Source organism: Myodes glareolus, chromosome 8 (genome assembly GCF_982192425.1).
Source record: "Myodes glareolus chromosome 8, mMyoGla1.1, whole genome shotgun sequence".
Taxonomy (NCBI): Eukaryota; Metazoa; Chordata; class Mammalia; order Rodentia; family Cricetidae; genus Myodes; species Myodes glareolus.
The window spans coordinates 71429030-71442932 of NC_142033.1; the positions used below are offsets into that span (position 1 = coordinate 71429030).

Sequence of the window (13903 nt, forward strand, 5' to 3'; positions counted from 1 at the left end):
AATAAAAATAAAACACTTGATGGCTTTAGACAGCCCCTCTCTAGTTTGCTGACAGGGTAACAGGTACCGACTGACCTGACTGCTAGTTATCCCGCAGCCAACTGCATTCTTAGTTCCCACTAAATCTAAAGACAAATTGTATTTAAAATGGATCGGGGCTGGAGACACTGCTCAGTGGTTAAGAGGACTCACAGCTCTTGCAGCACCCACCCAAGTAACTGCTGTAACTCCAGCCTAATACCTTCTTTTGGGCTCTGTGGGCACTGCACACACACACACAAACATATATAATTTTAAATAAAATCTTATAAAAAAAAGAGCAGAACTTGGTATGTTACTCACTTGGAAGAATAACTGCCTAATATGTACAGAACCCTGAGCTCTAGTTCCAGCACTGCATAAAAGCAGGCATGGTGCACATATCCTTTAACACCAGCGCTTGGGAGGCAGAACAGAATCGGAAGTTCAAGATCAACCACATCTACACAACAAATCTGAGGACAGTCTGGTTTTATGAGACTTTGTCGCAATAAATAAATTGGAAAAAAGAACCTTTATCTCCACATTTTATTATGATTTAGCCTAGTAATTAAAAACTGGGAATTCTTCAAGAAGTTTAGTATGACAGCATTCAGATACACATGGAGACAGCCACTTCAACTGCTATATAAACTACATTTGAGCTTTAGAACAATGAAGTTGTCTAGTGCAAGCAACATTCTTACCAGATTATCGAGCATCCGCATAAGAGCTTCAAATTCCTGCTCCCCAATCTGCCACGTGGGAGTTGATCCACTGCCCTCCTCTGCTGGAGTCCCTGGAGAACGGGACTTGGCTTTGTACTTCCCAGGATCCAGCAGAACTAAGTTGTCTGGTCCTCCAGCACTTGCCAGAGTTCGAACCTTTTCAAAAACAAGCAAACATTATGGCTTGGTCCCATAAGGAAATCAAGAGAACCAGATGACCCTGAAAAGATACTGTAACACACACACACACACACACACACACTACACAGAGAGCAATAGAACATATGGGACAGACTGATTACAGGTCATTTTCAGAGACTTTTCTTGCAGTGACAAAATATGGACATTCATAAGAAAATGGGCACTTTTCCTCATTACCTGACGGCTGTCAGTAACGAGTGGTGGGACAGCAGGAGCTGGAGCAGAGTAGAGGGGTACGAAGAAGACTGATGCTGAGAAGCAAAAAAATCTCTACATCTTTGCTCCATTTTTTAAAAAAATTTCATATATATATATGAAATACATAAAGCCATATCACACACCAATACTACATAAGTGATACAAGCATTTATATGTATGAAAAATTAGAAATGAAAATCCCAGCAATATGGGCTGGAGAGATGGCTCAGCAGTTAAGAGCACTGACTGTTCTTCCAGAGGTCCTGAGTTCAATTCCCAGCAACCACGTGGTGGCTCATAACCATCTGTAATGAGACCTGGTGCCCTCTTCTGGCCTACAGGCAGGATACTGTATAAATAAATTAATAAATCTTTAAAAAAAATCCCAGCAATCTTTTACAAATTCCAATCATAAGCTCATCGTGGCTAAGGGCTTGCTCAAACCTTCATTCTTGCAAATCAAGTATCAGAAAACCCACATGAACCCCAGAAACATCCAAATAAACTATAAGCTAAATGGAATGGTCTACCTGGATCTCACAAGCAACCACAAGGTTATGGATGTAATAGAAGGCCTCCTCCACGCTCTCTCCAACTGACACAAGCCCATGATTCCGGAGAATGAGAACCTAAGAGAAAGCAAGGGAGATCTGTGGAACAAGGCACCAAGATTGATCATTTTGGCTCTACAATTGAAATACCATGAGATGCTACTGACCTTGCTTTTAGGGCCCAGATTTTTCTGAATCAAAATTTTTTCCTCTTCATCAACCAAAATGCCATGATAGTCATGATAAGCAACATCTCCAAGGGAAAGTGCCTCCGGGGAGATAGGTAAAAGCCCACATTTCATTGCAGAGACCTAGACACCAAATGGCCACCACGACAAAGAAAAGCCACAGGTAACCAGCAACTTACAACACATAAATGCTTTCCTCACAGAAATAAAATGACGGTGATATATGTTTAATTTCATTCTCTTGTTGGAAACAAATGAACCCATAAATTTTACTTCTAGGGCCCCTGAAAGTAGCTGGGAGAACTTGGGAGAAAACCATGCCTGAGATTTTCCAGTGATTACAAATGCTACGCCAGTCAGTTCTTATTAACACAGTGAGTCATGGTTTCATGAAAGGAGCAGACAATAGGCCCTCTGAGAAACCTCGTCTCAAACGGAAAGTTCCAAGTGCTACAAGGTTTTATTCACATTTTAATTTAGTCTGTAGATAACAGAGAAAAAAACATCTGAAAATTAGATATAACTTATAACAAACTGACAACTGCATAACTATAATTTCTCTTATATTTATTTAAATAAATGTAGAAGAGTGAGTTGGGGGGGGTTGGATTTTCGAGACAAAGTTTCTCTGTAGCTTTGGAGCTGTCCTGGAACTAGCTCTTGTAGACCAGGCTGGCCTCAAACTCACAAAGATCAGCCTGCCTCTGCCTCTGTTTTTGTTTTTTGAGAACAATTCTTACAATATAGGATTACATAGTGATCCTGGAGATCACTATGTAGACCAGGCTGGCCTGAAACTCACAGAGATCTGCCTGTATCATTGGCATGTACCACTATGCCTGGCAATATAGTAAAGGGTTTTTTTTGGTTTTGTTTTTTTGTAAATTTGTTTTCAAGACAGGGTTTCTCTGCATGGTTTTGACTGTCCTGCAACTAACACTGTAGACCAGGCTGGCCTCAAACTCATAGAAGGTTTTAAAGTAAAGTTGAGTCTCAAAAAAAAAAGTAGCCAAGCATACCAGATAGGGCCTGTCACTCACAGGTGGGCTCAAGCTACTCACAGACTGGGGTAGAATGATCTCAATTTCAAAAGCAGTCTGAGCTACAGAGTAAAACTCTGACTCAAAATACAAAGTAAAAAGGGAAATAAGGAATAGCTCAGTGTAGAGCACGTGTCTAGCCTTGGTGTCAATCCTCAGTACTATAAACAAACAAAAATTTACCCAACCTTTATGCTTCCTAAAGTTCCTCTAAATTTGTCCAAAAATATGCTCATTTTTAACATTTACTTAAGCTAGACAGTGTACAAGCCTTTAGTCTCAAAACTCTAGAGGTAGAGGCAGGTGAATTTCTGTGAGTTTAAGACCATTCTGGTCTACAGAGAAAGTTCCAAGATAGCCAGAGTTACATAGTGAGACCCTGTCTCAAAAAAAAAAAAAAAAAAAAAGAAAAGAAAAAAGGAAACATATGTTCAGCGGCAATGGTGCAGACCTATAATCCTCAGGCTGAGAGGTCAAAGCAGGAGAATCATATGTTCAAGGCCAACTTAGACTACATAAGGAGACCCTATCTCAGTGGGGCAAAAGAATTGCTACAAGTAGCTATTCAGTTCCAGATAAGTCAGGGATACATAGCAAGAAGCTATCTTTTAAAAAGGGAGGGAGAGATGAAGGTCAAACTAGAGACTGAGGCTGTAGATTAATGTTATATGCAGGCTTAGTTCTATCCCCAGGAACGTATGCAGACAGAAAGAGAGCATTAAAAAAAAAAAAAGTCAATCAGTTGTAAAGTTTATATTCCTGTGTATGACTATTTGTGACGTGCCAGAAGTGTAGATGTGGGTAAATACCTGTACAAGCATATATCATACACATACAACAGAGAAAGACAGCAGTGTCCTGCTCCATCGCTCTCCATCTTACCCCCTTTGAGAGTGTCTCTCACTGGGTAGGTAGCCATCAAAAAAAAAACTGGGTTGTTAGCCATCAAAACCCAGTGATCTTCCTTTCTCTGCCCCCCTCACAGTAATGAGGTTATAAGCATGCATACAACCACATACAGTTTTTTTAATAATTTGTTTTTATTTTATGTATATTGGTATTTTGCCTGCATGTATCTCTGTGTAAAGGTATCAGATCTTAGAGTTACAGATAGTTGTTAGCTGCCATGTAGGTGCTAGGTATTAAACCCAGGTCCTCTGGAAGAGGAGTCAGTACTCTTAACCACTGAGCCATCTCACCAGACATACAGTATTTTATGTGGATCCTAGGTATTTGAACTGAGGTCCTCTGTTCAAGAAATATTCTTTCCTACCTGTTGACCATTTCCCTAGCTCTAAGCATTTTGTATGTATGTATGTATAAAATATATAACAATTTAGAATTATTTGGTTGCTAAAACAAGCAAGAGTAAGTCAGAGCTTTAAAATCTACAAAGAAAGCTGGGCACAGTGGTACATGCCTGTAGTCCCAACACTTAGGAGGCAGAGACAAGTGGATCTCTGTGAATTTGAAATCAGGCTAGTCTACATAGTGAGTAGAATACCCAGAGATACAAAGTCAAAGTGAGACCTTGTTTTGAAAACAAAATAAAACAAACAAACAAAAAAACCAAATAAATAAAACCTACAAAACTCCAAGCATGGCACACTCACCGCTGCCCCTGCTGGTGTGTGAATGTGCACAATACACTTAGCATCTGGTCGTGCAGCATAAATTGCAGAATGTAATGTGAAGCCAGCCTGATTTACTCCCAGGTTAGTACTTCCACGATCTACTATATCTCCTTGTAGATTAACTTTAACCTGCAAACAAAGAGGCAAACATTTAACTTTGAAGATGATTTCAAGGTACCCTTACTAGAAAACACTGAAAGCCAAGTTCAAAGTGTCTATAACTTCTTTCAAAGGTTCCTCTCTAAACTAACCAGTTTGTATACTCAATTAGGCGCTGCAACTAGACATGAGAGCACTTACAAAGTCTAATACAATCTTTATAACACGATGCCAAAGAGAAGGGCATTCTCACCAAGCTGGATGCAGTCACTTCACTGTAGAGAAGTCCAAAGGGGACGATGAGGAAGTGTTCCTGCTCGGAGTTCACTCTGGTCTATGGGAAAATACCTGAGTTAGCACAGATGTCCAGTTATAATTAACTGTGTCGCTTATGGAACACAGGTGAATAATTACGGAGGAACTAAAGCATACGGTCTATCACAAAGCTAATCAAGTGAACACTTACTATACTGTACAGCAATTAAATTGTCAAATACATACTGGTCATGTCAATGAAAACTGACTTTAAAGGGAACAAGTCAAACAACCCAGCACTCTGATATGCCAATTAGTCATTGTAAAGTTATTCTGTGGCCATCAGCCTCGTGGCAAAATGGTGCCAATCCTCAGAAGTAGAGTAATAAAAAACAAAACCCTTTATAAAGTTTTCAAGGGACTAGAAAAAATGGTTAAACAATTAGAGCACTTGCTGCTCTCGCAGAGGACCCAGGTCTGGTTCTCAGAATGCATATCAGGCGGTTCACAACAACTTATTAACTCCAATACCAGGTGAACCAACCCCACTTCTGGTCTCTGTGGATACCTGTTGTGGAATACTTGTTTAACTAGGTAAAGATATGTTACAGGTGTTTATGCTGCGGAATACTACTTTAACTGTGTAAAGGTGCGTTACATTAGTTTATGTTGCATTTGTTTAACAATATTAGGATGTGTTACATTTGTTTCGCTGCATTTGTTTAATTATGTAAAGATACGTTACATTTGTTTCAACTTGCCTGACTAAGGCACCTGATTGGTCTAATAAAAAGCTGACCGGTCAACAGGAGAGGGATAGGTGTGGCTGGTTGATAGAATAAACAGGAGGAGAATTCTTAAGTTCCAGAGAGAACAAGGGGAAAAGACTGGGACACACCCAGTCCTAGAAGTTAGGCAGCTGCCAGGCAGACAGACACAAGAAGCAGTGAAAGTAAGATGTACAGAAAAAAAGAAAGGAGAAAAGTCCCAAAGCAAACGTAGATGAAGAGAAACGGGTTAAATTATAAGAGCTAATAGGACAAGCATTAAGATAAGGCTGAGCATTCATAACTAGAAAAAAGTCTCTGTGTCATGATTTAGGAGATGATTGGTGGCCCAAAAGAAAAAGCCTGCTACAGATAGCAGCACACACACACAGTGTTAACACAGACAAGCAAACACACACATACACATAAAATAAATAATAAGTAAAAGTTCCAAATTAGATTTTGATAACACACAAACCTGTAGGATGATGGAAGGATGAGCACAAAAGAACACAATCTTTTGGTTTTTCTGTGTGTGTATATCTCTACAACAATTCATTCAGTACAAAAAGGCATCATATATCCAGCATATACCAGAAATATAACAATGAAAAGGAAGAGCTATTCCCACAATAAAAGATATCTCATTTTCATAAGCAATAATTTTGGGATAGACTTAAGTGCCTCTCTACAAGGCTGCAAGGCAAAACATGCCTGTGATTCCAGCTCTTGGGAAGGAAGCTAAATTAGAATGACCTTGAGTTCTCAAGAGCCCCTAGGTAAGACTTTGTCTCAAAAAGTTTTTACAGACTAAACAGAAGAATGTTATACACCTGCTACTGGTTAACAAACTCCATAATACTAGCTAAGCTTAAGCATAGTATTATAGAGGAAAGGGAGGGAAGGGAAAAGGAATTTCCTGGTTACTAATGAGTTGGACAATTTTTCTTATGATAAAATATTTTACTTTTTCTATAAAGTTATTTTCTTGTCTTTTGTTTATTTTATAGTTATTTCTCCTTTTTTTCCCCCTGAGGCCAGCCTGGTCTATACAGCAAGTTCCAAGTTAGCCAGAGCTATATAGTGAGACCCTTTCTCAAACGACAACAATAATATATAAAACCAATTGTAAGCTTAACAGATTTACATGTTTTAATATCAAACACTTAAATATAAATTTCTTAGTCTAAAGCAAAAGGGATTCCACACAAAATTCAGACATCCAATGAAAAAAGAGCATTTCAAAGCAGGCTTCTTCAATAGTCGTCCCTGTGTCTGTGCCCTTGGCTACCACCTTTCCTCTGTAAATGAGGGTAGAGAGCCTCAGACCTTCAGCCATTCCTAAATAACAAACACACCCCAGAACTCAGAAGGAAGAGGTGGGCTATATGGCTGCAGAGATCAAAACTATATCCACCACACCCTGTGCACTGGTCTGAAGGTGAACTCCAGACTAGAGTTGAAGCAATCATCTGTGAGGCTTTACCAGTGCTAAGACTTAACTAATGTAGGACAGAAAGGCCCAGCAAAGGGTCGCCAAAGAAGGGCCTCAGCCCAAAATCCCAGCTGGGCCACCCTGGCTTGTCCTTCCCCATCTCCAAGGCTTCTCTAGATCTGACACAATGTTAAAGATCTAAGTCAGAGGATCCTCTCCAAGCCGCCAACACCTGTCAGCACTTTCAAATCCCCTTAGCAGAAAATCCCTGACCCTCTTACAAAGAAAGGACAGAATGACCTCTTAGCACTTACTTTTGCACTGATACTGTTAATATCTCTTTCCTGCTAAGTATCTACATAAGAATATCTAGATGCTGTGATGGTGTCTAATGGCAAAACAAATGGATGTCATAAATCTTAACAACAAAAAACACTCTAAAATTTAAAAAGCCAGGCTGGGTGGGGGGGGGGGGGTGTTTTCTTCTTCAAAGACTCTGGGTCTAGTTCATAACATATAGAAAATCTTTTTGGTAATGGATTCTTTTTTAACTCTATATTAATAACTAAACAGAACACTTAAAGACAGAACAGTAAACATTTAACTGGCATTTTAATTCTGTCAACATCAAACAAATTACAGGGGAGAGGGGAACGCCTATAATCTGAGTCCAAGTCACTAAAATAGCATTCATAACAGGGTGAGTTATACATAGCAACTTAAAAACACACAAATAATGAAGCTACTGTTAAAACCAGGGACTAAATTTTCTATTCCTATTACAGCTGTAACATCTGCATGGAACCAATTACCATTAAATCTCCATCTGAGTTTTCTGTCCAGTATAATTGGCCAGAAGGGCCAGCAACTTCCAGCAAGCCAGGATGTGCACTGGCACATGAACTAAGCTAACTGGGCCTACTGTTTAGCTATCAAAAGTTTCTGGTGAATTCTTTTTCACAATTTTCCTCAAGTAATTTTAGTTCAGCCAGAGCTGGTCACCACTTAATGTCTGAGGGCACACCTACGCTGAGCCAGGCCCACAACCAGGTTACACAGCAGCTCTACTTATACAACTGATGCTCCAGTGGACACAGACTGGGAAGAGAGAAGGATAACACTCCACCCCACACAAGGGTGCAGCACATGGTAACAAGCACACAGCTTGCATTTTGAAAAGTTCATTTTAATAGCAATGCAGCAAGCAGACAGGAAGGAGGCAACTCGGCATCTGCAGTACAGATCAATGCAAAGAGACAGTAGCACAACACACTGCTAACAATGAAGGCGCCAGACCTCAACTTCAAGAGGTTTCACATTCCTCTGAACCCAGAAAGCAGCTAAACTGAGCGAGCACTAGTCATGAGCTCACATGTGGAGAATCACCACAGATATATATGGAGAAAAGGTTCAAGCAATCTACACAGCTGCTTGAGTAGACAGCACTGGCTACCTCAAGACAAATATGAGTTTGGCAGGAGTATGAATTTTTCTTTAGACACCTGTAATATATACATAAAGTATACTTGTTATAATAAGTAGGAATTGTAATAATAATTTTAAAAATTCAATATTGCAGTTGGTGGTCTGCCTGGGTCACATACTGAGTTAAGACCAGTCTCAAAAACTATGGGCTGGAGAGATGGATCAGAGGTTAAGAGCACTGACTGCTCTTTCAGAGAATCCGGAATTCAATTCCCAGCAACCACATGGTGGCTCATAATCATTTATGATGAGATATAGCACTCTCTTCTGACATGTAGGTGTACATGCAGGCGGATACTGTATACATAATTAACAAATAAATAAATAAACAAACAAATAAATAAATAACTGAATGAATGAATGAATAAATAAAACTTAAAAAAAAAGACCAGCCTCAAAAACTAGTAAATGTGGAGGGCTGGAGAGATGGCTCATTGGTTAAGAGTGCTCTCTGCTCTTCGAAAGGATCCAAGTTCAGTATGTGCACCCACATGGCAGCTTACAACCATCTGCAATCCTAGTTTTAAGGGATCATACACATCTCTCTGGCCTCTTTGAGCATCTGCACAGACACATCGGCAGGAACGCACACACACAAATAAACATTTTTTTAGAAGAAAGTTTTTTTTGTTTGTTTTTTGTTGGTTTTTTTTTTTTTACTTTATTTAATGTGCACTGGTGTTTGCCTGCATGTCTGTGTAAAGGTGCCAGATCTTGGCATTACAAATAGTTGTGAGCTGCCATATAAGTACTGGGAATTGAACCTCGGTCCTCTGGAAGAGCAGTTAGTGTTCTTAACCACTAAATCATCTCTCCAGCCCTCACAAACTTTTAAAAATAGTAAAGTTTTAGTCAGACTGTGGTGGTGCACACCTCAATTCCAACACTCTGAAGACAGAAGCAGGTAGATCTCTGAATTTGAGGCCAGTCTGGTCTACAGAGTGAATTCCAGGACAGCCAGGGCTACACGAGAAAAAGTAGAGTTTACAAAACGTAAAGTTTTTTTAAATTCAGTGAAAGAAACTAAATGGAAAAAAAAAATTGAAACAAGCCAGAAAAACTACTAAAGAATGAGGAAAAAGAAAGCAAGCTGTGGTCCCTTAGGCGTTTAGGAGGAAGGAGGCAATGTGACTCGCAGCCAGGCACAGTGTGGCCAGAGACAGAAAGAGCGCTGCTATTTCCTGTGACACAGCAAAGGCGGTTACTCAAAGAATTCAAAGAGGGGCAGCAGGGTGTTGTTCTCTGGATTTATGTATTTTTTTTAATATTTATTTATTTTTATTATGTATACAATATTCTGTCTGCGTGTATGCCTGCAGGCCACAAGAGGGCACCAGACCTCATTACAGATGGTTGTGAGCCACCATGTGGTTGCTGGGAATTGAACTGAGGACCTTTGGAAGAGCAGGCGATGCTCTTAACCACTGAGCCATCTCTCCAGCCCCCTTATGTATTGTTTATTGAGACAGGAACACGTGAAGCTCTAGCTAGCTCAAACTAGCTTTGAAACATACTCAAGAATAATCTTGAATTTCATTTTTTTACGTTTATTTATTTCCTGAAGGGAGAGGGAGCACGTGCCAGCTCCTGTGGGAAGGCTAGAGAACAACTCTTTCCACCATCTGGGTACCAGGGATTGAATTCAGGCACCATAAAACTAGCAAAGAACATTAATGAGATGATGGGCCATGGAAACAAGCTGAATACAGAGTAAAGGATGGGCTGATTGGTTAGAAAGCAGGAGGAACCATGCACAAGGGCAGGACTCATACAGGCCCCCATACAACCTGAGTTGGAACAATGGTTAGTACAGAGAGAGCAGACAGCCAGTAACATTTGTTACAAATCTACACTGCGGAACAGAGAGGCCCTGATAATATTGGGAAAAGGCAGAAAACTAGAGAAGCTGAAAACACAAGCATAACAGAGAAGCTTCAACCAGTTAGGAAGAAAATACTGTTAGATTTGTAAGTCATAAATGAATTTTAGAAACTGCTTCTAATTTGATAAACATTTATTAGGTTGGCTTGCAAGAAAGATGTTTTAAAGAAGTACTCTCACAACTCTGAACCCACACTTGCCAATTCTTATGTCCTGTAAGGACTCCAAAGAGACTTACTTATTTATGCAGTGCAAGAAAGGATGGTGCTAGACGGCTAATGAGCACTCACCCACTAGGTCACTGGTCTGAAGTACTCACTGTGATGTGATTGTAGATCAGCTGAGACCACCCGAAGAGGTCTGCCAGTCTGTAAAACGCTGCCAGTTTACAGCGCAGCAGCTTCTCCCCTTTGTCATACGCAATGGAGTCAGAGCCTCTGAGGTCATTCACAGGGGTGACCATACCAAGACCTAGGATAAGGAAAGACAGAATTCAAACTTCTGTTTCTTTATTGGTATTTTATTGTTTGCATTTGTCAAATGCAAATCAATTACCATAGTACTATTAGTACATATTAGACCATAAAATTCAAAAACTTCAATGACAAAAAAAGAATGTTCTCTCTGGCATTAATATATAGTTCAGAAATAGGTAACAAAAAGGTAGTCAAATTTTGGAGAAGCAGTAAAGAATAGATTTAAAGGAAATTTACAGCCTTGGATGGTAGGTTGGGGTGTGGACTGGCTGTCGGGTGCTACAAGAAGTCCGTAAGGAAAACCGAAGCCATATTTCAAAGATTTGACTTATGGGTATTTCATCAATTTGTAATACGTGAATCTGAAAGAGCCAGCAGTTTGGTTTTTGAACAATCTCTGGGGCTGGAGAGATGGCTTTGTGGTTAAGAGCACTGCTTGCTCTTCCAAAGGACCTGAGTTCAACTCCCAGCAACCACATGGTGGCTCACAACCATCTGCAATGAGCTCTAGTGCCCTCTTCTGGCCTGCAGGCATACATGCAGGAACCACACTGTATACATAATAAATAAATAAATTTTTTAAAAAAGAAAAAGGAAGGAAGGAAGGAAGGTAGGTCTTTGAATCATGTTCATTTACTTCGGCAAGTAGACCAGGACCCTGTCATGAAACAAGCAGGAAAAAAAAAAACCCTGTAATGATATTTCCTCCAGCAAAAAATGAGATATGGGAAGAGGACCAAATGGGTGACGTCTGTCAACACGGGACAGACTATCGTTATGAGCAGGCCTCAGAAATGTGGTGTGTCAGTATGTGAAAGGGGCTCAGATACCTGTAGAAAGAAAGTGGATTATGGTGAACACATGGCTAAAAATAACATGAGGCAGCAAGCAACAATCATAGCTTGTAGTATTATATTTCTGCGTGACCAGATAAAAGAAAAGGCATAGAATGGATGATTCTTCTTTCAACATTGTTTGGTACAACTCCTTTCTAGTCATGCAAAAACTACAGTTTAAAGCTAAAGACTTAAAAACTTTATATAATGTAGGGCAGCAGTGACACACACCTTTAATCCCATTACTCAGTAGTCAGAGGCAGGAGGATCTCTGTGAGTTCAAGGCCAGCCTGGTCTACAGAGGAAGTTCCAAGACAGCTGGGACTACACAGTGAAAACCTGTTTCAAATAGCAAAACAAACAGATTCAACGCAATGCCTATCAAAATCCCAGCAAAATTCTTCAAAGACCTCGAAAGAACACTACTCAACTTCATATGGAAAAGCAAAAAACCCAGGATAGATAAAACAATCCTGTACAATAAAAGAACTTCTGGAGGCATCACAATCCCTAACTTCAAACTCTACTACAGAGCTACAGTACTGAAAACAGCCTGGTATTGGCATAAAAACAGACAGGAGGATCAATGGAACCGAATAGAAGATCCAGATATCAATCCATACATCTTCGAACACCTGATCATTGATAAAGAAGCAAAAAATATCAAATAGAAAAAAAGAAAGCATATTTAACAAGTGGTGGTGGCATAAATGGATATCAACATGCAGAAGAATGAAAATAGACCCATATCTATCACCATGCACAAAATTCAAGTCCAAATGGATCAAAGACCTCAACATAAAGCCAGCCACACTGAACCTTATAGAAGAGAAAGTGGGAAGTACTCTTGAACGCATTGGCACAGGGAACCACTTTCTAAATATAATCCCCATAGCACAGACACTGAGTGAAACAATTAATAAATAGGAACTCCTGAAATTTAACTTCTGTAAAGCAAAGGACATGATCAATAAGACAAAACGACTGCCTACAGAATGGGAAAAGATCTTCACTAATCCCACATCAGACAGAGGTCTGATCTCCAAAATATACAAAGAACTCAAGAAACTGAACACCAAAAGATCACATAATCCAGTAAAACAAAACAAAACAAAGAAACAAAAAAAAAAAAAAAAAACGAGTACAGACCTAAACAGAAAACTCTCAATAGAGGAATCTAAAATGGCTGAAAGACACTTAAGGAAATGTTCAACATCCTTAGTCATCAGAGAAATGCAAACCAAAACAACTCTGAGATTCCATCTTACACCTGTAAGAATGGCCAAGATCAAAAACACTGATGACAACTTATGCTGGAGAGGTTGTGGGGAAAAGGGAACATTTCTGCCTTGCTGGTAGGAATGCAAGCTGGTACAACCCCTTTGGATGTCAGTGTGGTGATTTCTCAGAAAATTAGGAAACAACCTTTCTCAAGACCCAGTAATACAACTTTTGGATATTGAGTATCCAAAGGATGCTCAATGTGCTCAACTATGTTTATAGCAGCTTAGTTTGTCATAGCCAGAACCTGGAAACAACCTAAATGCCCCTCTCGACCAAAGAATGAATAAGGAAAATGTGGTACATTTACACAATGGAGTACTACATAGCAGAAAAAAATAACGACAGCTTGAATTTTGCAGAAAAATGGATGGAGCTAGAAAACATTATTTTGAGTTGAGGTAACTCAGACACAGAAAGACAATTATCACATGTACTCACTCATAGATGGTTTTTAAACATAAGGCAAAGAAAATCAGCCTACAAACCACAATCCCAGAGAGTTTAGACAACAGTGAGGACACTAAGAGAGACTTACATAGATCTAATATAAATGGGAAGTAGAAAGTAGAAAAAGACAAGATCTCCTGAGTAAATTGGGAGCATGGGGACCTTGCGGAGGGGGTTGGAGGGGGGAGGGGAGAGGCAGGGAGGGGAGCAGAGAAAAATGCAGAACTCAATAAAAATCAATTTTAAAAAAAGCAAAACAAAATTTGTATATAAAAAGGAAATTTGCAATATTAAACATATATGGCAAAAATAAAGAAAAAATTTAAATTCTGATTCATCAAAAGTTAGCTCTTTAAATTATAAAATTAAAGCCAGGCAGT

The 13903-nt window shown here is 39.5% G+C and overlaps 1 protein-coding gene and 1 pseudogene across 20 annotated transcripts in view; one reads left to right on the top strand and one right to left on the bottom strand.

Moving 5' to 3' along the window:
• The window catches only part of Add1 (adducin 1), a 58890-nt gene that overhangs the window by 17688 nt on the left and 27299 nt on the right, over window positions 1-13903 (bottom strand). For all 20 annotated transcript variants that reach the window (XM_085692003.2, XM_085692001.2, XM_085692004.2 and 17 more), the window contains exons 4-9: window positions 10800-10951; window positions 4911-4991; window positions 4538-4687; window positions 1864-2007; window positions 1676-1774; window positions 726-902 (exon numbers count right to left, since the gene is read on the bottom strand). In XM_085692003.2, coding sequence (XP_085548129.1) covers window positions 726-902; window positions 1676-1774; window positions 1864-2007; window positions 4538-4687; window positions 4911-4991; window positions 10800-10951 — 803 coding nt within the window. The remainder of the gene's footprint in view (window positions 1-725; window positions 903-1675; window positions 1775-1863; window positions 2008-4537; window positions 4688-4910; window positions 4992-10799; window positions 10952-13903) is intronic.
• LOC125387567 (single-stranded DNA-binding protein, mitochondrial-like) lies at window positions 11096-11904 on the top strand (annotated as a pseudogene).